This window comes from Artibeus jamaicensis, unplaced genomic scaffold (genome assembly GCF_021234435.1).
Source record: "Artibeus jamaicensis isolate MK-2021 breed Jamaican fruit bat unplaced genomic scaffold, CSHL_Jam_final scaffold_11, whole genome shotgun sequence".
Taxonomy (NCBI): Eukaryota; Metazoa; Chordata; class Mammalia; order Chiroptera; family Phyllostomidae; genus Artibeus; species Artibeus jamaicensis.
In genome coordinates, this window is record NW_026522027.1 from 2,604,450 (window position 1) to 2,630,043 (window position 25,594).

Consider the following 25,594-nt stretch of genomic DNA (forward strand, 5'->3'; position numbering starts at 1 on the left):
GTCTCAGACGATCAGAGACCTGGCCCTCAGAGGTGAAGCAAAACCCAAAGATAAGGCAGAGAGCCGGGAGCGTCTTGGGTGTTCTGGGAGACTCCTGAGAGAGACAGGCAGCGGCTCCAAACCCAGTCAGCTTTATTAAACCTAGGTGTGTGTGTGCGTGCACGCGCGTGTGCACAGGCACACCCTTCAGGCCTGGGGCACCACGCCATAGAGCTGGTGAGGAAGCAGCTTCTGCTTCTCGCTGCAACTGTAGATCCATCGCGGGCGGACAAACACCAGGGAGGGGTTGTCCATCAGGGCCTGCAGGGGGCCGGGGGCACACGTGTGAGAGAGGGGGAGATGCAGGGGACTCGAGGGCAGGCTGGGTCTCCCTTTCCCTGCCCTGAGGACCCACCTCCTCGAAGCTGGGGTCCCACTCCTGTGCCGTGATCACAAACTGGACCCGGTCACTCATGTAGTCCTCGAGCTCCCTGGCGGGAGAAGAAAAGAAGCCAAGAATCAGTGTCCCCTCTGTTGACATCTGACTCCCTAGCTGTTCCCAAAGGCCGTCCTCTCCATCCCCTCCCATGTCCCTAGAGGCTACCTGTCCGTCCCCCTTCTCCCACATGCCAGCCTTCCCACGGCCACCGCACCAGCAGCGCCCACTGTCGCCAATCCTTTCAGGAGGGTGGCGGGGAGCCTCACTTTGGAGAGGAAGCCGAGGGGAAGCTATGCAGCTGCGCTGGCACTGAACTCCAGGGCCTGTGCCCTCCTGCAGGGCACGCCCCTTCCCCGTCCCACCACACCCCTCCCCCCGCACCCAGAGACTGACCCACTGAAGGCTGTGACGTAGCGGCTGAGCTTCCTCCGCTCGTCCCCGGGGAACTCCCCGTACAGGAAGAAGTGTTTGCCCTGGAAGAAGTCTGGGAGATGAGGGAAGAGCCACAGTGAGGCCCTGGATGCCAAGGCACCAGACCGGAGCCACAGAACAGTTGAAGGGAAGACAGGAGAGCGGGCGGCAGCTGGACGGGGCAATGACCACCAGCGGGGCAATGACCACCAGCGGGGCAATGGCCACCGGCAGCGGTTCCCAGCCAGGCCCAGCAGAGCCTTCTGGGAAGGCTGGGTTTTGGGCTTTTGTCTTCTTTAATGATGAAAGATACAATTCCAATGATTCTAATGTGTTTCTCACATGACGTAAGTCACAGACGGGCTGCTGCCACTTAACGACCTTGGCCAGGTGGAAAACCAACCCACCCACCAGGCCTGGTTTGTCTCGCTCCCTTTCGAGCGGCTCTGGTCTTTAGGGCGGCGCCGTCTCCAGTCCATTTCAGCCTGCCTTTCCGAGCCATCGATTCACTGACGCCATTTGGGGGGTGTACTGAGGATCAAAGTGCTTTCCTGCCCATGTCCACGAGGATCAGGCGGAGACACCGGTGCCGCCGCATCTCACCCCCCACTGAGCCCTCAGCAGCAGAGGCTCGGACTCTCACCCCATCCCAACCCCGCACTCACAGCTGAGGTGACACCACCACTACTCAGGTCCCTCCCAACAGAAATCACCAGTGTGCTCCCCCCGACACACACACACAATAAATGAACAAAGAGGGGCGAGTGGGGAGGAGGGTGGGGAGGGGGAACTTGGGCTCCGCCGATTTGAAAAGGGCCCTCGCGGTGCTCCTGAAGCCTGGGGAGGGCTGAGCCCTGGGGGGGGGGGGGGGGTCACACCTGCAGTGGAGCCAAAGGTGCCGCTGGGTTGTGAGGAGGTGTTCACAGCCCAGTCAGGAGGGGGACAGAGGGAAAGGGGAAGAACAGGAACAGGCCTGAGAAAGCAAAGAGGTGGCAAATGCGGGCAAGTCACAGGGTGGGAAGCAGCAATCCCAGGCCGGCTGGGCCAAGTCAAGGCTGGGAGCTGAGGGGGACGGATCCACCTTCAGGAGCGAGGGAGGGCTTTCCCACCTGGGAGTTCCGGGACCGGCAGGTTGGGAGACTCCGGGGGACCCTCGTTGTCTGTGTTCTCATCTGTGGACCCCGCGTACGGGTCCTCGCCGTTCTCCCCCTGGCGCGGGGGCTGCCTCTGTTCCTTCTGCTCAGCCACCCTGGGGAAGTGGAGGGGTGAAGGGAGAGCGTGCAGACCAGGTTCCCCCCACGGAAGCTGGGCCCACCCCGCGCCCCCGGCCCCAACGCTACCTTCTCAGCTCATCCTCAGTGTCCCCGGAATCGTCTGCTCCATTGTCCTGTCCTTCTGTGAGTGGAAGCTCAGTCCACACGGGTGTCTCTGCCCTGTCTTCTGGGAAGACTAGGGACCCTCCTCCCAGTCCTCACGCAGGGGTCCCAAACCCCAGCCTCGATTTCCCTCCAGGTCCCGTTACTGAGGGGCCCCAGCCCCTCCTCCCTCAGGCTCTGACCTGAGCACTCCCCCACAATGTGGATATCTTCCTGGGATCCCGGAGAGGCTGGTTTGCCCCCTCCTGGGGTTGGGGGTCTCTCAGGTGAGCTGGACCCTGCTGCCTGAGGGGGCTTGGTTTTGGTCTGGGGGCGCTGAGGAGGGAGGGTGGGTCAGTGAGCAGGAAAGGGACGGGGTGGGAGGGAGGGTGCGTGGGGAGGTGTGCCCACGGGAGGCGGGAGCAGCGACTGGGGCCCACATCAGACCCACGCCCTCCTCCCACTACACCCTCCCACACCCCAGCGGGGGACAGCAGACCTTTTGGGGAAGCTTGGGGGCTTCATCCCTGCCGCCGCCGCTGTGAGGGTCCCCCTCGTCCTCACTGCTGGAGTCTGGCCCTGCCATGAGGTACCTGGGGGAGGAACTGGGCCTCAGACAAACAGCGCGTTTTGTCCTCCAGGGCCTGTAGGGAGGGTGCTCCGCGCGCAGCAGCCACTCGAGCTTGCTACATACCCAGGGTGACAACCACTGTCGCTCTCCCAGCCTGCCCTGCTTCCCAGCTCTGGAAGACCCCGCGGACCCCCAGTCCCTCCAGCCACCCACATGGGAGACCTGGGCCCTCCCTGGATGCCCCTCTCTCTTGGGGAAGAAACGCCCCATGGCCAAAAGCACTAAAAAAACAGAACCCATTTTCCTCTTTGAGAACTAAAGTCAGTTTCTCACTGGGAGAATGCCTACCACTGAAAGGAAAATTCCCAAAAGCAAACACATTTTTTAAGACCTTGGCTCTATATTCAAGGTTCCTTACGTGGCTGACACACTCCAGGAAAAGAATCCTCCTGTTCTAATGATGATGACGGCCGCCACGGACCTGGGATTTCCTGTGTGCCGGGCCCTACTCCCAACAGCTGACAAAGACAGGCTCACTGAACCCGGAGGCGGGCGGTCTCTCGGCCCCATCCTCCGGATGGGGAAACAGCGCTAACGCGCCCCATCCCGGGACGACGTGGGCGGCGGAAGCGCATCAATGTGCTGGCTTTACCTTCCTGACGCACAGGAAGACCCTTCCGCACACAGCTGGGGTTTTCCAAAGCGGGCGGGACACAACACTCTGGGAAGCAGTGTCTCGTGGGAAACAGGGGACCTGAAGTGCCACAGTTCACTAAACCATCAATGGTGGATTTACTGTTTTTTCTTTTAAGTGCTTTGAGCTAAAAGAGCTTGAAAACTCAACTTGTGATTACTGTGGGGAGAGCCATCCACCTGGAATCACTCTTTTGTCACCTGCTCTTTAAAGCACGAAGTGTTTTCTAAAGGTTTGCTTTTCTTTTGGTCAAAACCCGGTTAGGAATCTGACAGTTTTGCTGCCTTCCCCGCCCAGCACCTTCACCTCTCCCGGGCAGACCGGGGTCCAAACGCAGTTCCCCTGCTCCTGAATAGACCCCGACCCACCCTATTTCTACCTGAGGCCCCAGCCCTCACCACCCAGCCGGCCCCGCCCCTGCCACACCTTCCAGGGCTCCCCGCTGCCCACAGAGGAGACGCCCTGGGAACGAGGCAGGTTTCAGGATTTTGAATTTCTCAGGTTTCAGAGAGGCAAATGCCAGGAACAATGACTGTTACATATCACTCCCTGGTGAGGGGGGGGCCGGGGGGAGGAGGATGTGCCCTGTCAATCAAACCACAAATATTTCTTTAATAACTGTGATGACACACTTCATAGAATAAAGTTCATAAATAGCCTCACATCAGCCCCACATGCGGCCAAGTGGGTTTGTGCTAAATCTAGAAAAACACTTTTGGTTCCAGAGGCGGCTGGATTCCTGAACCACAGGTGAGGGGCAGAGCCCAGCCCCAGGGCCAGACACTGGGAGCCCTTTCCGAGCTGGACCACTGGCTTCCCAGCCTCCGCTGCCACCTCTCCCCAGACAAAGACGGTCTCTCAAATACACCAGGCACGGCCCCGATTCTGAACACACTCAGGTCTGCCTTCTCCCCCACGGAGCAGAACTCAAGGCCCCTTTGGGACCGCAGGCCTCAGACCCGACTCTGCCCTTCCCCAGCTTCGTGGCCGCCCCTGGCTCCTGCTGCCCCAGCCTCACTTTCCTACCCCCTGCTGCCCGACTGCAAGCTCGGCCCGACCTGTAGGTCCTCTGGGCAGACGGCAGGCTGACCCCGACTTTGGCTCCTCCAGCCAACAGGCTCTCTGCCTCTGTTCAGCCCGGTAAACCTCTTCTAGTCCTTGAAGACCCCGACTCACTGTGGTCTCTCGTTGGGCCTTCCTCGACTCTGTTCCATAACAAGCCTGGCCCCTCGTCACAGTGAGAGGTCTTGTCGAAGGCAGGGCCTGGCGTCCGGGCGCCCACCACTGCCCAGGCCGCCTGATACCAAGCAGTGGCTTCGGGGTCTTGCTTTTAAATGAATCCAAACAGGCCCCATCATTCCACTCCCCCGCCCGAGGCTTTGCACGTGCTGTTCCTCCAGCCTGCACCGTTCTGTCCTTCTCAGCTAAGCAGGCTTCACAGAGCCCTCCACGAACGCCCAGGCGGGTGTGCGCTGCCTCCCAGTCTCCCAGCCCGTGCCCTCCACTACGAGGCCCCAGTCTGACTTCTCCCCAGATCCCTAGCACTGCCCAGCACAGGGACGGGGGCAGGGCCGGCGTGTGTGCGTGTGCCCGCGTGCGCCACAAGGGTGCGGCGAGGCCTCACCTCCGGGAGGGCAGCCGCCGACGCGTGCGGTGACAGTCCAGCACCCACTCCTTGCGCACAATGCGACCTCCGAGGCCTAAGACCTGGTTGTACTTGGGGGTGTTGGCAAAGGCACAGCTGAGGGGAGCAGAATGGATGGGTCGGTCAGGTGGGATCCGAGGGGCGAAGGGGGAGAGGAAGGGGAGGAGGACGGAGAGAGAGAGGAGGGGTGAGTAAGAGAGAAAAAGGGACAGATATGGGGAGAAACAAAAAAACACTGGGAAATGCAGTGAAAGATGTCCAAATCAGAGAGAACGAAGCAGAACATGCGCACGGTGTGCTGACGAGAGAGAGACACACACACACACACACACACACACACGGGCAGGCAGCAGGCAGGGAGAGAGAAGGCAGAGGGGAGGCGGAGGGCGGTAGCAGGGAGGCGGGCACGGCGGTCACAGGCCTACATGAGGTGGGTGCTGTCCGGCGTCCAGTCCGGCCGATACTTGGCCCCCAGCTCTAGGGCTTTGTCCCGGAGCTCCGAGCGGAAGGGGTTCTGGAAGCCACTCAGCACCACCACCACATCCTTAAGCACCTTCCCCAGGTCCTGTGGGCCAGCTCGGGGGCCCCTGTGCTCAGGGCCTTCTCCCCGGGGCTTCCCTGGCGCCGCCCCTCGTGCTGGGGCAGGGGCCGAGGTGGTGGCTGGGGTGCCGGTGGGCGCTGGCACTGAGGGAGCCAAAGAGGAGGCTCGGTTAGCACTGCTGGGACCAAACCCTGAGCCCCTGCCCTGCTCAGGTCCAGAGTCCCAGCCCCCAGTCCTCTCCACCCCTGGACGTAGCAGCGCGGGCCCCTATGGGAACAAGGAATCCGATCTGCTCACCTTTGGGTCTCTTGCGGGCGGGTGGTGAGGGCTGGGCTGTGGGCTTGCTGGGGACCTTCCTTTCTTCTTGATTCAAATCCAACTTCCTCTTCCCTTTGGGGGACTCCTGAGGCTGCGGGGTGTGGTGAATTGAGGCCTCTAGCTTCTCTCCTCCTTCTCCACCCACCGGGGGCTGACGCTCTCACCTTGGAGGTGCTGCCTACTGCCCTGGAGACTGGAGAGGATGAGGAGGCAGCACTGGAGGCCTGCAGCGTGGCAGCCGCATAGCTGGGTCCTGCGGGGTCACTGGCTGTGGCTACGGAGGGAGACAGTGAAACCAGCGTGAGAAGGCTGGGCCCTCAGACCTTCGGCTCCTGTCCACGCGACTCAGAGGGGCGTTTCCCAGACCTGCCCGTGGTCCAGGAGGCCACTCAGGACTCGGGTTTTCCACACTCACCAGTGGATGTCTTATTGATCCGGCTGAAGAAGAGGGCGCCTGGTCTCAGGGAGCTGGCACCCTCGTCCTCCTCCTTCACACGGAACTGGCCAAGCTTGGTCACCTTCTAGGATCCCGCAAGATCAGTGCAATGGGCGTGGACTGTTGGCAGGTGGGGTGAAGAGGTAGGGAGAAGGCTCTGGGGGGTGGCAAGGAAAGCCTACCTGTGGGGAAGCCTCTGGCTCATCTTTGTCTGGGGGGCTGTAAAACCGGACAAAACTCAGGCCGTAGGGGGAGTCCTGGGAAAGGAGGGGCGGGAGTCAGGGAGTCTGGCCAAGGACCAAAGCCTGGCCCCATGCCCCTTGACCTCAGGGAACCCCCTCTCTGGCTCTTTCCCTCACCTGCCAGGTACCTGTAGGATAATCTCAAAGACAAAAACCTCTAGCTGTCAAAGAGCCCAAACTCTGGGTCAGCACAGCTCGAAGCCTTTTAGTGCATTAGCCTCCTTAACCTCAGAGACTGGCAACAAGCAGACCCACTCCTGCACACCCGAATCACTGCCTGTGGCACGGCAGGCAGTGCTGGTGCCGCGTCTGGGACACAGAAATGCCCCAGCGGTGCCACCTCTGCCAGCTGGATGCAGAGCCACAAGATGGAAGGAACCCAGGTCCCTGGATGACCAAGCGAACACCCCCCAGGATGCTTCCATGGGTAAGGAGTCCTCCACTGTGTGGTCTCATTGCCACCTGGGTCTTGTTACCCCGGCTTAGCACCTTGACTCACAGCGACCCTACAAGGATCAGGAAACCGAGGCCGGAAAGGGTAAGTCACTCGCCCAAGGTCACACGGCTAAGAAGGGGTGTAGCGAGTCTCACACCCAAGGTCTGACTCCATTCTCCTGATGTTTACTCCTAGGCCACCCCTCTAACAAGTCAGCTGTCCCCTCCTCCAGTTCCCCTCTGAGGTACCAGAGCTCACCGGCCCTCCACACCCTCCAGGAAGCAAAGCCGCACAGAAGAAGAACCCACACTCACTTCAGGGAAAGCAGGGACACAGCCTCCTCATTGTCCCACGGGGACACCAGCTGTCCAGTCCTCCCAGCCCTGTGACTCAGTACTGGCCCCTCAGCTCCCTCCTCGCCCAGGACAAAGGCCCCGGCACCCAGCTCCCCCCCCCCCCAGGTACCTTGCTGTAGGGCTGGCTGCACACAATTTTGACTCGGTCCCAGCGCTTCTCGGCGGCTCCCCGGACCAACTTGTCAGGCCCGAAAAAGCGAACACGGGTGGGGTTGGAGCCACTGCGGCTCTCGGAAGGGGACATGAAAGACGAGGTGACCAGAAGGACCTGGGAGAGGGCACAACAAATGGGAACCAGGGCTGGCTGGTTTAAACGACACCTCCTAGGCGCTGGGAAGAGGGCGGGGGGGCCTGCGAAGAAGCTAGGGAGTCGCCAGACCCAGCTCGCGCCTCGACCTGTCTCAAGGTGTCTAGACCTCTCTTGTTTCCAGGCGCTGGTTCATCCTTCCCTGACACAGGCCCCACAGGAATCCTCCTACGTCCAGATCGGAATGATCCTTCCAGCACAGAGCCCTCCATATGTGCTGATTTGATGAGCTACAAGGCCTGAGAAACAAACCCTCCCAGCAGGGAAGATTCACATTGGCGGGCATAGTATTCAAACACCTTTTGGAAACACACAGCTGGGTCAGCGGAAAGACGAGGGGAATTCTCATCGGCCAGAAACGAGAGAGCGGAATCCAAAGAGGTGGGGGGGCTGCGCCAGTTACTGTGATTCTCACAGCCCAAGCCCATCCAGCTGGGCCTGGACATCTCTGCTTCTCCAGCTGCTCCTTATCGGGCTCTGCCAACAGGGGGAGCTAGAGAGAGGCTGCAAAGCTGGAGGAAGGAGGCGCGATCCTGTTTGGGGTCCCGTGAGTAACACCGCAGGCACATCTCTGCTTCTTCAGCAGCTCAGGCTCCCCTCCCGGGGCCACCAGATGAGTCCAGTTTGCAGATTCCCAGCACTCCAGAACCAGCCTCATCGAGCCCTTCTCAGGGACATCCCCCTTCAGGGTCTGAGTTTCAGCTCGATGGAACCCCATCTCCAGCTTGTAAGCATCTACGTTTCCATCATCCCGACCTTTTTCTTTTGTTCCCCCAGCCCCAGGGGTGGCAGCTGCTCCCGGCCCTTGCTGCTGCATCATAATTTAGTCTTCCTGCCTCACCAGTCACTAATTCTACATGTTAAAACAACAGGTGTGCTTCGTTCTCCCGGCAGGACCCTGACTGATACCGTGGGCGGCACCGATGTGGTGTTTGTCCTGGCGCTGACGCCAGGTGGCACACAGAGCCTGGTTGTAAACGGCCCCAGGGTGTGGCGGCAGAACTCCCAGCCTGAGCTCCAAGAAGGAAAAACAGCATCCCAGAGGTCATCAGCAAATCACACAGACCTGGGCCCCTCCTCTGTGGGTAAATCAGAGGAAAATGTGCCTTATGGAGAGAGCGGGAGGCAGGCATCATCAGCTCCAGAGGACAGCAGAGAAAGATGAAAAATGATTCCCGGACAACCCCTAACCATGAGTGTGTACTCTCAAGGACTTACAGCAAAACTCATACTAACTCCTGCATGAAAAAACACAGACTGAACTTTAAAAAAAAACATTTTATTTATTTATTTTTAGACAGAGGGGTAGGGAGAGAGTGAGAGAAACATCAGTGTGTGGTTGCCTCTTGCACGCCCCCTAGTGGGGACCGGGCCTGCAACCCAGGCCTGTGCCCTGACTGGGAATAAAAGCAGTGACCCTTTGGTTCACAGGCCGGATCTCAATCCACTGAGCTACACCAGCCAGGGCAGGCTGAACATTTTAAGTGGTCCCTGGCGCACAATGCCACCTGATGCCAGGGCAAATCCTCTTTGGAGGAACGTACTCCAAGCCCGGTCCTCCGAGAGTTCCCACAGATACATCCCCGAGAACGTAAGTTAGCGATTGCACATACAGACGCAGCCCTCCAAGAGGCAGGAGGAAATCGGCTGCTACGACTCAGGCTTCAAAGAAACCGCAGACCGCAGACTGAGGCTGCATATACTGAAAATATCAAACACACAACAGAGAAGTAGTTTCCATCGTTTAAAGAAGGAAATGGATAGTATAATAAAGGAACAAATAATAATCAAAAATGACCAGGCAGTTTTGAAAAAGAAATCGGGAGTTCACACCCAACACTAAGGGATGAACCGTGACTGGTCTAAGTGATCCAATCCCCTCTGGCGCTGCCTGGTCCGAAGATGTGCACATGACCTGGTTCTGGCCGCTATGAGTTTAAGAGGGAGGCTTCCCTGCCTGGTGTGGCTCAGTGGATTGAGTGCAGGCTTCAAACCACAGGGTCGCCAGTTTGATTCCCAGTCAGGGCACGTGCCTGGGTGGCGGACCGGGTCCCGGGTAAAAGGTACGTGAGAGGCAACCACACAGTGATGTTTCTCCCCTTTTCTTTCTCCCTCCCTTTCGCTTTCTCTGAAGGTAAATAAATAAAATCTTTAAATTAAAAAAAAAAAAAAAGAGGGAGGCTTCTGGGGACTTCTGAGAAAGATTGTGCATCCTCATTAAAGAGAAACAGAGGTTGGAAGAGGGCCACTGAACTTCTGCCATTTCACTCGCTCCAGTTCCTGCTCTGGGTGCTACTGGGTGACGGACGGAGCAGCAGCAGCCATCCAGCAACTGCGAGGGCAAGTCCAAAAGAACCAAGAGGTGCCCACCCAGCACCCCGACTCTGCGAAGCTTCCAGATCAACTCTGGATCTGCCTAATGCTAGGCTCCTCTCCTAGGAAACAACAGTCTTATGCAGTGACCCACTTTTAGTTGGGAATATTCTGTTACTTAGTCTCTTTCTAATCGACAAAGTGTGAGTCTGTGAAATTACAAACCAAAAGCCTTTTGCTGAGAAGAAATATAGACTACCACCATATATGTCTCTTATGCTCAACTCTATGAAAAGGAAACAGCAAAGACGAAGACAATTATACAGAAGAGAAGCCTTCCCCTGGCCTTGACGCTAACTGTTTATAAAAGGCCTGCTTTTCAGCTGATAGAGGAGCTGAATTTATCAGCCAGAGACTAAAATTAAGGGGCAATGCAAACTGGTGGGTAGCTGCCACCCACCCCAGGAGGCAGACTTCCTCCGAACAGACTGTCTTCCCTTCACTGTAAAGAGAAAACCAGTGATCAGACGCCGGTATTACCCAACACTGTCCTTCAGGCTCCAGGACTAAACCTTCACTCTCTAGAGGTGTTAGCCTCAGAAATTTGTGAATCTCCTTAGTAGAATCTGAAGGGGGGGGAAAGAACAGGCTACAATGTGTGGCTTACACGTGATTTGTACAGCGGGTCCTCACATAACACTGTTTCACTGTAATGTTGATGGAATGCCAACAACACTGGCATTGTCACAGGGACCCAACTCTGGTGACATCCATTAGCCTCTAGCCTCGGGTAAAACTGGTTTTGTTACAATGCCCTTTTGTTTCGCTTAAAGTCTCAGAACCCACTGACTATGGTAGGTGAGGACTGACTGTAAAGGTGACATCTACTCTACCATGCTCTGCCCCTTTTCCTCATTTTCCTGGTCTTTTCCAGCCCTATCTAGTCTCTGGGTAGTAGCCAGGATTATTGGGTTGGCCAAGAAGTCTGTTTAGTTTTTTTTCTGCAAAATAAATATCACGTTTTTCATTTTCATCAATAATCTTATTGATTCGGAGATTTTGAGTATGTCGGCATCTCCCTCATGGTATAATGTTGATTGTTCTCAATTAATGTCTCGATTTGATCGCTCTCAGTTTTGACTGGTCTTCCGGACTGTGGGGCATCGTCCCTCCAGAAGCCTCCAGTGCGAAACTTTGAAAACCACTTTTGACACGTTCGATCAGTCACAGCACCCTCTCCATGCACTGAGCAAATCTTTTTTTGTGTGTCAGCTGCATTTTAACCTTTCTTGAAATAATAAAGCATAATACGCTGAAAATGTTGCATACTTTCTTCCATCTTCGAGATTAAAATGGCTACGCAAAATTTTAGTGTACACAATACACCAATTTTTCCCTGTGTTGGGAACCGCCCTGCCTGGTTTCAGAAGCTGTAAATCCCCAGTGGCTAAGGCTGAGTAAAGGATCTTGGGACTGGAAGCCACTTGGGAGACAAAGCTTATCTTCCTTGTATGGGCACCACCTCTGCCTTCTTTCTCTTCACCCTCCTTGGCCCCGGGTGGATGACTGGTTAGCCGATGACTGATTAGCCGATGACTGGTACGATTCTTCAAAAGAGGGATGACCTAAGTCAGGCACAGTCAAGAAGGGGCCCTCAGGGAAGGGCTTGGGGGCTACAGAAAAAGGGGGTGATGGAACCTCACCCCTCAGCTTTGACACAGCCTGAGTCCTCATTCTGTCTGCAAGAAGTCTCCCAATCTCTTGGCTGCCTTATTTCCCCAGCTGGACTTAAGCCTGAAACAATGCTGGAGGTGGGTGTGGCCCTGTGCTGGAATGGGTAGGTTCCCCTGGGCAATCAGGCCTAAGAAAGAATGAATAAAATCCTATGAAACCCACTTTGCTAATAGGCTCAATTTACACGATAAGGGTCCAAGCAGGAAGTGAGTTTGCTTCCCAAAGTTTTATGGCCCTTTAACTATCTGACCCTGACTCAGAGCAAGCCCTCAGGTTTCTTTGAATGTTATCTATTGTTTAATCATTTCTGCCTGACAATGACTGATGAGCTTTACATATACACCCTGGATTCCTGTGCAAAATGCACCTAATAAAAGCCTGTCAAGGCGAGGGACCAGGTGCTGTCCCCCTAAGTGAGTGGCCATGCTGCCCCTTTTCCTCCACAGGACTTGTCGGTCTGTGTGAATTTGTCTCATCTCATCCATAACGCCACGGACCCCAGGAGCCAGGATTCGCCACAGCCCTGGCTGGTGTGGCTCAGTGGATAAAGCGCTGGCCTGTGAACCAAAAGGTCACCAGTTAGATTCTGAATCAAGGCACACACCTGGATTGCAGGTCAGGTCCCCTTCGGGGCATGTGAGAAGTAATCAATTGATATGTTTTTCACAACAATGTTTCTTTCCTTCTTTTTTATTTATTTTTAGTGAGAGGGGAAGGGAAGCAGACAGTGTGTGGTTGCCTCTTGCACGCCCCCTACTGGGCACCTGCCCTGGGTTGCAGGCATATGCCCTGACTGGGAATTGAACCAGCAACCCTTTGGTTTGCAGGCCCACGCTCAATCCACTGAGCTACATGCACCAGCCAAGGCTGTTTCTCTCTTCTTCCTCCTTCTCTTCACCTCTCTCTAAGAATAAATGAATAAAATCTTTAAAAAAACAAAAACAAACCGAAAAAAACTCTGCCCAATTTAAATCATTTGCTCAAATAAAGTTTTCGAAATGCAATGTGCCTCAGTTTACCTTCTGACATCTTATATAATCTTGAGAATATGAATGTTTGTTAAAACATCATTTGTCAAAATCTACCTTGTAGAATGAAAAAAGACACTTGATAAAATTCAACACTCATTAACAAAAAAAAGGCTCTAAATGAAGCAGGTTTAGAAAAGAAGACCCACAACTTAACAAAGGACAGCTATGCACAGACCCTCAGCTGACACACACAGTTTGTGGTGAAGGACTCAACCCCTTCCCTGTAAGATCAGGAGCAAGACCAGAATGTCCACGCTCAGCACTTCTATTCCACACTGTATTAGAGACACTATTCAGCATGATAAGATGAGAAAAGGGGGGGGGGGGGGGGAAGCATGAAGACTGGAAAGAAGAAACGCTGTTTTTATTCACAGAAAGTATGATTATGTATGTAGAAAATCCAGGGATCTACACAAATCCCAAGGGACTCCCCTATAAGAATTAAATGTGACTTTAGCAAGATCACCACATACAAGGTCAATATACAAAAATCAACTGTATTTTTATTATACTATCAACAATTGGAAATTTTAAAATAACATCAATAGGCCCTAGCTGGTGTGGCTCAGTGGATTGAGCGCTGGCCTGCAGACCAAAGGGTCACTGGTTCGGTTCCTGGTCAGGCACATGCCTCCGCTGCATCTGGGTCCCCCATTGGGGGAGCATTTCTCACACATTAATGTTTGTCTCCCTCTCTTTCTCCGTTCCTTCCTGCCTCTCTAAAAAATAAATAAATAAAATCTTTTAAAAAATAGCATCAATAATTTAGGCAAGAATCAATAATAGATGCTAAAGCTAGTGAGTTCAATTTCAGGAGTCACAAGATACTTATAGAGTCTGAAGGTATTTCTTCACAGGACACGTATTAATTACAAAAGACAATGAAGGAATTCTGCAGTGGGGAAACCTGGGCCACACGGCCTTGACCGAACGGTCAGCTCACCTCACCCGTGATGAACAAGCAGCAGTGCCTCGGGATGCGATGCGCTGAGAATGCAGCGTCCCCTCCGTGGCACCCTGGCCCCAAGGGGGCCACCTCAACCCAACCACGAGCAACCACGGACGCTCTGTGCAGTGAGTGATGCTAACAAAACCCCCCCGACCTCCACTCTTCAGAAATGTCCACGGCACGAAATACAAAGACCATTGCAGGGACTGTTCCCAGTGAAGGGAAACAAAGGAGATGTGACAAGTCCATGCATGATTCTGAGGTTTTTTTTTAAGATTTTACTTATTTATTTTTAGACAGAGGGGAAGGGAGGGAGAAAGAGAGGGAGAGAAACATCAGTGTGTGAGATACACGGATCAGTTGCCTCTCACACGCCCCCTACTGGGGACCTGGCCTGCAACCCAGGCATGTGCCCTGACCAGGAATTGAACCAGTGACCCTTTGCTTCACAGTCTGGCACTCAATCCACTGAGCCACACGAGCCAGGGCTGACTTTTTTTTTATTATTATTTTTTAAATTAAAATTTTTTTCAGTTCCTCAGTTTACATGCAATATTATTCGGTATTAGTTTCAGGTGTACAGAATGGTAGTTAGACAATCCTATATGTTACAAAGGGATCCCCTGATATTTACAGCACCCAGCTGGCACCGTACAGTTATTACATTATTACTGACTATATTTCCTGTGCTGTACTTTGAATTCTTTTTAAAGACTGTATTTATTTATCTTTAGAGGGGAAGGGAAGGAGAGAGGGAGAGAATATCAACGTGTGGTTGCCTTTTGTGCATCCCCTGCTGGGAACTGGCCTGCAACCCAAGCATGTGCCCTGACTGGGAATTGGACCACCATCCTTTGGCTCACAGGCCCGCACTCAATCCACTGAGCTACACGAGCCAGGGCTGAATTTTCTTTTACTATAAAGACCATTATTGGGACAACGAAGGAAATCCACATAAGGTCTAACATCAGACAGTAGAATACTGTATCAATGATAATTTCCTAATCTTGATAACCGTACCGAGATCAAGAAAACGTCTTTGTTTTTAGGGACTACCGACTGCAGTGTGAGAAAGGGATAAAGAGACATCACGTACGTAACTTACTTTCAGGGAAGCAAACGATAAGTATAAAGCGAGTACGCACAGCAGGTCCCCTCACAAAGGGGGAAACATTTCAAGACCCCGACCTGCTGCCTGAAACCTCCGATGGCACCAAACCCTACACGTACTATTTTTTCTATGTATACGTGTCTATGACAAAGTTTCATTCGTGAATTAGGCAAAGTAAGAGACTAACAATAACTCATAACAAAACAGAACAATTCGTGTAAAAGCACATGCTGTAAGATTCCATTTATGCCGAATTCTAGGACAGGCAAAACTATCTACAGCGACAGAAAGGAAGTCACAGGCTGCCGGAGCTGGCGGGGGAGGACAGAAGCGGGGCTGCACGGGGACACCAGGGAACTTCCAGTGAGGCTGGTGGCTCTGTGTCTTGATCTGGGAGAGAGGTGCACAGGTGTATACATTGGTCAGATCCTTTGACTTCTGCACTAAGATCTGTGCATTTTTTAAAAGATTTTATTTACTTATTTTTAGAGAGAGGGGAAGGAAGGGAGAAAGAGAGGGAGAGAGACATCAATCAGTTGCCTCTCACACGCCCCCAACTGGGGGACCTGGCCTGCAACCCAGGCATGTGCCCTGGCTGGGAATTGAACAGGTGACTTGTCTGTTTGCAAGATGTACTCAGTCCAGTGACCCACATGAACCAGGGTGTGAGATCTGTGCATTTTACTATATGCAAAATATACGTCAATTAAAAACAATTTCTACCCTGGCTGGTGTGGCTCAGTGGACTGAGTGCCAGCCTGCAAACCACAGGGTTACTGGTTCAATTCCCAGAAGGCCAGGTCCCCAGTAGGGGGTGCATGAGAGGCCACCACACATTGATGTTTCCCTCCCCCTCCCTTCCCCTCTCTTTAAATATAAATAAATAAAAATCTTTAAAAAACAATTCTAACTGCAAGAAGAAAAAAACACATCTTGTGGAAAGCTGGTCTGTTCACTTATAACTTAAACTCTCCTTGTCACAGTAGGTCTATTTTCCTCCAAGAACATTTCGTTGATTAACTAGCTGTCTAACTATGGTATTTTCAATCCAGCTCTAATTAATCCAACCAGTTAAAAAAATAAAGGGACTGTGCCAACATTTAAAAGTATTTGTAGTAGAGCAAAAGGCATTCCTTCTGTAAACATTTGTTGCTGACAGAGTGACTAACGCAGGCATCCCACACGGTGCATTTGCGGAGACACCTCTGAGAGCCCCAGAGCTGAATAAAGCAGTTTTGCTCTCAGGCAGTGACTGAACCTTGGGAAACACAGGTGACCCAGTTTGTCTACGCCACCACAATGCAAACTGGGTCTCCTTCCAGCTGCACACGGTTTATCACCTGTCTCTGGACAACTGGGCTCCTCCAGGGAGCAGCGGTCAGCGTGACTCATGTCTGCCCCGGTCTGGTGCCCAGGGGGCCCCAGGGGAAGCGGGGATGGGGCATCTGGGGCAGGGATCAACCTGGGGCCCACTGCGAGGCCCTGCTTACCTCGTAGTCTTGCTCCCCGGTCCCTCCAGCCGAGCTGCCCACCAGCACCTCCACGAAGGCCGAGCCGTCGTTCCCGATGTCCACCTTGTGTATCTGCTCCTCCTTCTCCAACTGCGGGAAAGGGAAAGCCCGCTCTCAGTGCCTGCTCTACCCTGGGCTCGCTGTGGGGCCTCGGAAGTGGGAGGACGCACATCTGAGCCACCCTGTCTCTTTGCAACGTCAACTCTGTGACACGTGGGTGGCCAGTACCAAGTGGTGCCACCCTGTCCTCTACATGCAACGGTGGGAACTCAAAAAATATTCACTGAATGCATAAACCTCCACACCCACTTTCCTGACTCCTCAAGACTCTGCCAAACAGGCTTAGGACCTGCTGCCAAGGTAGGTCTCTCAGGGTAACTCTTAGGCCACCTGCCAGAGTTACCCACCCCCAATCACACAGGACTCTGGGGACCTGTTCTGAGAGTAGGGCCCTGGTCTGGTTTTTCTCACCACTGCTTCCTGGGTGTGAATCCCAGCTCTGCCAAACACTAGCTATACAGCCTCTAACCCCCTGGAGCCTCAGTCTCCTCATCTGTAAAATGGGGTGTGATAACTGTATTTATGCCCGTTAATATTACAGCCACAGGGTCCGGTACGTAATCGGCACTCTACCAAGGTCAGTCAGGAGGCATTAATAGTCAATGCTCAGTAGTCACCTGTCGAAAGCAGGAAGGAGCTACCTGCAGAGAGGCTTCCCCCAAAGGACCTGCCATCCCCTTCTGACAGTTAAGCGTGCGGAAGGCCACGTGGGGGGTGTGGAGAGGGGAATGCAGTTGGGAAGGGCTGAGGCAAGCCTCCCGCTTTCTAGTTTGGATCCTAGAACAACAGGTTATTCCAACCCTCAGATGTCCCTAGTCCACCACCCTACACTGCCCCGGCCACCGGAATCATCTGATTGCTCCAGTCTGTTCTGCCGCCTCCCAGTCAGGAGGGTACCCCGACATCACCTACACACAGCTACACACGGAAGCACCCCTACATGGAAGGAAGGAGCCCGCACTCGGGGTGGGGCAAGCCTGGGTTCAAATCCACCCTGCCACTTCCAAGTGTGCAAACCTGGGTGACGTACAACCTCTCTGAGAAGCAGCTAACTCACGTGTGCAAGGGGAGGGTCCTCACAATAACCCTCCTTCTGAAGGGAGCCGAGATGACAGAGATAATAAATAACACCCATAACCATGCTGCAGCAGACATCTAAGGGCCCACAATGTGCCAGACACGTAACGCAGGCATCTTCTCTCCTCACAACGGCTTCGCAAGGCAGTACTATTATCATCTCCATTTTACATGTGAGCAAACAGAGCAGGAAGTGGTTGCGTAACTTCCCTAAGATCACACAGCTGGTGAGCGGCAGAGCTGCGGCAGAAGCCCAGGCAGGCAGGCTGGCTAGAGTTGGCACAACCTGGGTTCCTTCGCCATGGGGGTGGGGGGCTGCGCTGGAGAAAGAGGCGCCAACGAGGGAAGGACCTTCCCCAGGCTGAGGCGCCCTGGCCTCCCGGCGACCCTGCCGGCCTGCACGGCTGCACCGGTGGGCGGTGCTGCCCCAGGGCACAGTGCCAGCCTGACTTCTCAGCCTCCTGCCACACTGGATGGCTCTCCTCCAGCCACGCCAGCTTTCCTTCTGTCCTGAAAACAGGCTGGCTCCTTCCCACCTCAGGGCCTTTGCACCTGTCCACCCCCTGCCTAGACTATAGCCCCCCACACCTTCCCTGGTTGGCTCCTGCCCTCTTGCAGGCCTCTGCTCAGACGTCACCTCTTCACACCAACCAGGGTATAGCCTCCCTCACCCCCGCCAGGCTGCTCTAACTTCTCTAACACCTGCTTTATTTTTCTTCATTATCACCACTGGATATTATATAGTTGTATTTTTTATTTGTATTTGCCTAGCATCTGTCTCCTGAACAGACGTTTAAGCTCCACAAGGGCAGGGACAATGTGAGTTATTCCCAAATGCCAAGAACAGCGTCTGGTCCTTCCCTGTTCTGCTTATTTACTGCTGTGCGGTCTTGGAGCCCATGGTTCCACGGCACCCTGTGGGCCTCAGTTTCCTAACCTATAAAATGCGGACAGAAACAACTTCTACCGCACGGTTGTTGGGAAGAGTCAAACAGGGACCACACGTGAAGCCCCTTGAAGAGTACCTGCCATGGAGCGAACGCCCCGTAAATGTCAGCTGATCTCATCATCGCAAAAGGCCTTCCCTACATTCCTGACGGAAGAATGAACAGATGGACAGGAAGCCCCCAATGACCATTTGCTGAAGAAGCAAATGCCCTGAATTGTCATTCGTACTCGACTGTCCCTGACTAAGTGGCTTTGGTGAGTCTCTTGCCGAAGTCTCCTCATCTGTCACGAAAGGATTATCCTGGCTGACATTTTCGGATTCTCATGGTAGGCCAGGTGCTTGGTATGTTAGTTTCCTGCTGCTGCTATAACAAGTCAACAAACTTTCTAGCTACAAACAACACATCTCACAGATCGCGAGGTCAGAAGCATGAAATCTGCTAAAATCATGGTGTCAGCAGGGCTTCTTCAGGAGAGTCTAGGGGAGAAGCTGATTCCTTGCCTTGCTCCCAAAAACCACCTCCTTCCCTTGGCTTGTAGCCCCTCCCTCCAGCCTCAAAGCCAGCAAGCGCATCGCTCCACCCTCTGCTTCCATCATCACGGATCCTCTGACTCCGGTTCTCCTGCCTCCCTCTCTCCCTCATAAGGACCCTTGTGATTATATCGTTCTTGCCTGCCCCAAATAATCCAGGTTAATCCCATCTCAGGATCCTCAATGTCATCACATCTGCAAAGTCCCTTTGCCATGTAAACTGACAAATTCACAGGTTCTGGGGATTAGGATGTGGACAGGTTTTAGGGGGGTATTTCTCTGCCTTCCACTGCTGGCAAAGCTCTTCCTGGGCCAGGCATCACCAAATCCTCGTAACCACTTTAGAAGGAAGGGTCTGTTACTATCCCAGTTTTTCAGATGGAGAAACTGAGGCTCAGTTTAAATAAGTAGCTCACATGTCACACAGAACTGAGGACCGGCAGAGAAATTTGGACCCAACTTTCTGAGTATAAACCAACACTTCTTCTCAACTCCCTGTTTCAATCCTTCAGGCTAAAATGCAACATTTTACCCTGGCTGGTGTGGCTCAGTGGATTGAGTGCTGGCCTGTGAACCAAAGGGTCGCTGGTTCGATTCCCTGTCAGGACACATGCCTGGGTTGCAGGCCAGGCCCCCAGTAAGGGGTGCATGAGAAGCAACCACACACTGATGTTTCTCTCCCTTTCTTTCTCGTTCTCTTCCCCTCGGTCTAAAAATAAATCAATTAAATCTTTTTAAAAAATTAAAAAATAATAAACATTTTACTTATTTTACTTTTAGAGAGAGGGGAAGGAAGGGAGAAAGAAAGGGTAAGAAACGTTGATGTGCAAGAGAAACGACAAATTAGTTGCCTCTTTCACACCCCCAACCAGGGACCTGGCCTGCAACCCAGGCATGTGCCCTGACAGGGAATCGAACCAGCGACCCTTTGGTTCACAGACCAGCACTCAATCCACTGAGCCACACAGGCCAAAAGGATAATTCCATTTATATGGAATGTCCAGAATAGGCAAATCCACAGTCAAAAAGTAGATTGGCGGCTGTCAGGGACAACCTGGGGAGGGGGAATGGGGAACGAGTGCTTCATGCTGTGGGGCCTCTTTTGGGGGTGATGAAAACACCCTCCATGGGTGACGATGACCGCAGAACACTGACCGGTACACTTTCAATGGTTAAAACGGTGAATTTTATGTTATGTGAATTTCATCTCTGAAAAAAGAGTGTTCTGTAAGCGTCAGCTGTTAGGAGAAGGGCTTAAGCACAGGATGACTGTCGTCTGTGGCCACATTTTTGTGCCCCTTTCTCAAGAGGACACAATTCGTAACAGCGAGACAAATGGCACATGGTCAGTTTGCCACATCCCTCAGAGACACCTTGTTAAAAAACTGTCCCGTGTCTGTGAAAGGCAATGTTATGCACCATTTCAAAGAACAAGGTAGAACTCTGTGCAATGACAGCGGATCTCCAAAGATATACTGTTATTTGAAGAAATACCATGGAATTTTAAAAGGGGAAGCCAGGGATGGATATACATGTTTGTCCATGTACAGGGTGACCCAGGAGGGCCACACAAGAAACTGCTAACAGTGGCCACCTCAGGGGGGAAGAACCACGTAGCAGAAGCGGAGGAGGGGATGGACGCGGGTGGGGAAGGGGACTTTTCTCGTTCATGCCTTTTTATGCCTTTTGAATTTTGCATCACATGCATAGACTATGCATTCAAAAAGGAAGATTAAGAAAACCACCATGGTTATTTCCAACAATGGAACAGTCTATAGAATGGCAGTGAACCATCCACAGATACACCCAACGTGCATGAAACTTACAAACATACTAGGGAGTGAGCGCAGCCAGACACAAAAGTAGTTACTGCACGATTCCATTCACACAAAATCCAAAACCAATGCTGTGAAACAAATCCGTGCTGTTGGAAATCAGGGTAACGGTTACCCTTGTGGGAGACGGTGACTGGGAGGAGCGCAAGGGGGCCCTGGGGGAGGGGCACGCCCTGTCACGTGATCTGTGTGTGACGCACACAGGTCGTACTCTGGGAGGCACAGAACTCTGTGCTTTCCTGGACACGTTACACATCAAAAGAAGATTAAAAACCAATTTAAAAGCAAGCGATTAGAAAACCCCTGAAAAGCAAGAAAAGAAACATGCACCGCCTTGCTATTGAACATCTCTCCTAAAGGACTCACCTCCAGTGGGGCACTGGACTTCCACCTGGACTGTGGACTTCCACCTGGACTGTGTCCCAGCCACCCCCCTGGCCCAGGAAAAGTGAGCAAAGAGACAAAAACTCCCCTCCTGGGAACTGGCCACGGGTTGGCAACAGAGACTCCGGCGGCCCCGGCAAACAGGAGCGGCATGTGGGGCTGACAAGCACAGAGCCCCGTGTGGAACTATCCTGATGGGGCGTAATATTGCTGGGAGGAAAAAATAGAGGGTAGTAGGAAAAAGCAACACAGATTAGTCTGTGAGTCTGGATGTCCAGAAATTTCAGCCTCATCACTTGAAAAGAACCAAAATCAGTACTTGGTGAAGACAGAGTCAGCCTGCGTATTGGCACCTGCCAGAAGCAATCATTTCCCAAAGGACCTCTGACACCGGAGAGGTTATCCACTGCAGCGCTGCTCGCTCATGCACTTGCCCCGGCAGGTTATTGTCAACACAGCAACCAGGATTCTGTGAGAACCTAAGTCAGATTCCGATCTCTGCTCAGAGCCCTTCAGGGGCTCCCGTCTCACACAGAGTAAAACGCTTAGGTCCTTACAATGTACTTTCAGGTCTTCAGCCTCATGGGGCCTCGTCTCCACCCTGTTGGCTCATCTCTCCAACATCTCCCCCGCTGGCAACTCTCCTCCGCCCACATGGGCCTCCCTGCTAGGAGCCTGTGCTTCTTCCCCCAAAATCTGCATAGCTCACTACTTAGCTCACTCTGCTCACTCAGGGAGGCCTTCCCCGAATCCCTATTTAAACGTCTAACCTCTTGCCACTGCCTCCTCCGCCAGCTGGGGAATTCCCCATTCGGCTTAACTGTTTGATTTTCGTCCACAACATTCGTCAGCTGATTTATGTTTCACTTTTGACTTTCCTCACTAACAATGCAAGCTCGACAAGACTATCACATTTACATTTATATCTTATGCTATCCACCACTATAAGGCCCCCATAGCTAAAACAGCTTGGCCTATAGAAGGTGCTTCATAAACGTTTAAGGAATTTATAAAGAAATGAGTCTGCCCACTCCTGAATCTACAGGTGCTATGCTAACAACTTCGACAGCTGTCTCCAGCTCCGGGTCCGATCCCTAACTGCACCCTCGATGCAGCCCCCTGGATGTCCCAAAGCCCTACCAAGCCTGGGCATGTCAACTGGACGTTTCACCTTCTCAAGCCGCCCCTTCTTTGGTTCCCCACCTCAGCCACAGTAGCACTACCTCCCTCAGTCTCCCGGCTCAGAGAACCCTGTGCCTCGTCCTGACCCTCTGGCTCCCTCGTCCCCCTGCCCCCTCTGCCACTGAGGCACAGAATGAGATGTGATTCTCCTAGGGTCACAGGAGATTCTCCCGGGACCCTGAGAGAGCCCAGCGGAATCATCACAGGGTAATAAACACACAGATCCCTCCCTTTACACAAACACCAACAGGTTGGCCCTTTTGCAGACACTATGTCACCACATCGTCACAATAACCCTGGGCTTGAATCTCATTATTCCCAAAGGACAGGTAAGAAAACAGGTTCAGAGAAATGAAACAATTGGCCTGAGGTCAAATAATGAATAACAGGAAAAGCTGGGGGCTTGAACGCAATTCTCAAGACTAAACCATCAGCAACCTGTATCCCCCTCAGTTAAAAACATTTGGTCTAGAAAAGCTGTGTAACTTCTCTGGGCCTCAGTGTCCTCATCTGCAGAATGGGAATAATAAAAGACTCTAGGTCATGGGGTATGTTAAGGATCCAATGAGGTGTTTCAGCTAGTGACTGGCAGTTGTTACGCTGAATAAATGTTAGTTGCCAGTATTATTACTACTATGGTAGGGACTTATGAAATATTTAAACTCCTAAAATCATTCTCTTGTAGATCTGTGTATTTTTCCTAGAATGAGAATTCTCAGCTTCACTCCTATTCTCAAAAGGATTTGTGACCAAAAACTTTTTCAGAAATACTACACGCGAGAGACCAAGCACATGTTCAGTATCAAACATAATCACATAAGCCTTGCCCCCAACATACCTCCCCAAACACCTCAGAAATAAGGAATATGGCCCAAATCAAGAAAAACAGGCCCTAGTTAGCTTAACTGGTTGGAGCATCATCCTGATACACCAAGGTTGTGGGTTCAATCCCCAGTCAGGGCACATACAAGAATCAACCAATGAGCCCTGGCTGGTGTGGTTCAGTGGATTGAGCACCAGCCTGCAAACCAAAAGGTCACAGGTTCAATTCCAAATCAGGGCACATGTCTGGGTTGCAAGTCAGGTTCCCAGTAGGGGGCCCATGAGAGGGAGAGGCAACTGATGTTTCTCTCCCTCTCTTTCTCCCTTCCCCTCTGTAAAAATGAAATAAAATCTTTTTTTAAAAATCAACCAATGATTTTTTTATTAATGATTAAGCAGAACAACTCAATGTTTCTCCAGTATGACAAAGCAGTTATACACACCAACACTCAGTAGTTGTGGGTTCGAGTCTTAGCACTGCCACTATTTACTGCTGATAATGGCCCCTACACCACACTGCCCTTGTGAAGAGCAAGCTCGTGCAAATAAAACACCAAGGCCAGCACCTGGCAAAGAGCAGCTGCTTAAAACACACTTAGCTCTCCTCTCCCACCAGTTTCTTATTCCTGACAGGAAGAGCCTGTTTGGAATTCTGTAACCATCTCAGGTCAAACCACCCTTTCCTGTTTGCCTCCCTCCAACTTCATGGGACTGTCTGTGGTGCAGATCAGGGGAGAGCATATACTCAAAGAGAACCTGGCCAGCACTGCGGAAATGGAGTTTTAGACTGGCTACTTCACTCCTCCCCTGCATGTGCTAGTTTCCCAATCTTTAAAATGGGGTTGATGGGCTTAGACGATCTCCCGAGACACCTTCGCACCCTGAGCAGCCCGACTATAGAAGGCAGGGTACAGGGCAATGATTCATTCTCCTCCGGCTGAGGAAACTGAGGCCCGGAAAGTAGAAGCAACCTACCCAGCCACACGCTAATTCCTATGGTCATCCCTGGCCTAGTCCTTGGATCACTTTTCTCCTATGGCAACCACAGTGCCCTTTTTCCAGGTAAGGAAACTGAGGCCCAGAGGGAAACTGCCTCGACCCAATGTCAGTTGGAGTCTGGAGCCGGAGTCTCCAGACTCCTCATCGGCAGGAGACAGGGGAAGGGCAGGATCACCTGGAGCACCACAGAGATGGTCCTCTCGCCTGCCTTGGCTGCCCTCCATTTTCGGTAAGTGTCCGCCTTGAGAAGATTTTCTGCGCAGTGGGTCTGGAGATAAGAATGGGAAAGGGGAAGTTAGGGTACAGAGATGAGAGCTAGGTCCCCTGCTCTCAGATTATTCCTTCGAGTCTTCCCAAACCCTCTGCGATCTCCCAGATTTAACTGTTCCCCTTTCCCCTACTGCCTTGTGTCCCCTACAACACTTTCCCCCGGAAGTTCATCTATGAGCTCTCCAAACAAGCTCCCCTATTCCTCCTTTCTCTCCAGAACTTCCACAGATTCCCGGAAGTGCCCACATCTCTCTAGAATTCCCTTATTACCCAGAAATGCCCCCGTGACCCTCATTAGGCTTCCATGAAGTTCCCTTTTACAATCCATAAGGTCTCGTGGGGGCCCCTCACGAATCCCTTTACGTCTTCCAGCCTCCCCCACGCTAGGCTCTCACCGGGTCCTGGCTACTGCAGGACACCACATGGCGGAGGCGGATCTCCGGCATGTCAACGTCGTGGGATCTGCTGGACCCAAAAGGTGAAGCAGGGTCCGAGTTTAGGGGTCGGGAGGGGGGGTGCTGTTCCATGCGCGCGCTTAAGTGCGCAAGCGCGCAAGGCTCGGGCCTTTCAAACCGCGGCGCGCCGGCGCTGGCGTCAACACTGCGCAAGCCCAGTCGCGACTCTCCCTTGAGAGGCGCTGAGTTCCCTAGCAACGAGCTTTTTCTCTAGACCCTCCTCCTGGTGATGTTTACGTCCTGCCCCCTTGGGAGGGCTAACAACAGGACTGCCTCCGTGATTGGTTGCTAGAAGAAATTCGCCATTCTCATTGGACGAAACTGTCACCTCCCAAACTGGAGCCTAGAAAGCTAAACACAGGCAAGGCCGAATGGTTTTTTGGCCCTCCGCAGCAGGATCCACTCCACTGGTTGTGCAGCTACACTCTTCCTGCTCTAGGTGCCTCACCGCACACATAGGAAAGAAAAATCTCAGATCTCGCCCTGGCGGGCGACTCAGCTGGTTGGAGCGTCGCCCTGCACACCAAAAGGTTGCAGGTTCCAACCCGTGTTGGGGCTCGTCTGAGAGGCAACCTATTGAAGTTTCTCTTTGAAATCTGTTTCTCTGTGTGTGTGTGTGTGTGTGTGTGTCTCTCTCTCATCAATAAACAT

General features: G+C 52.8%; 1 protein-coding gene across 1 annotated transcript; it reads right to left on the reverse strand.

The window, feature by feature from the left end:
* Positions 1-115: 115 nt before the first annotated feature.
* Positions 116-25,065, reverse strand: XRCC1 (X-ray repair cross complementing 1). The gene is made up of 17 exons (XM_037152303.2): positions 24,884-25,065; positions 24,394-24,486; positions 16,359-16,469; positions 7,533-7,691; positions 6,572-6,646; positions 6,369-6,474; positions 6,118-6,227; positions 5,933-6,044; positions 5,520-5,778; positions 5,074-5,190; positions 2,684-2,777; positions 2,388-2,520; positions 2,170-2,224; positions 1,939-2,078; positions 812-902; positions 395-470; positions 116-300 (listed from the first exon to the last, which is right to left on the reverse strand). The coding sequence occupies exons 1-17, from the start codon at positions 25,013-25,015 to the stop codon at positions 187-189; spliced, it is 1,977 nt and encodes a 658-aa protein (XP_037008198.2). The 5' UTR covers positions 25,016-25,065; the 3' UTR covers positions 116-186.
* Positions 25,066-25,594: the final 529 nt, after the last annotated feature.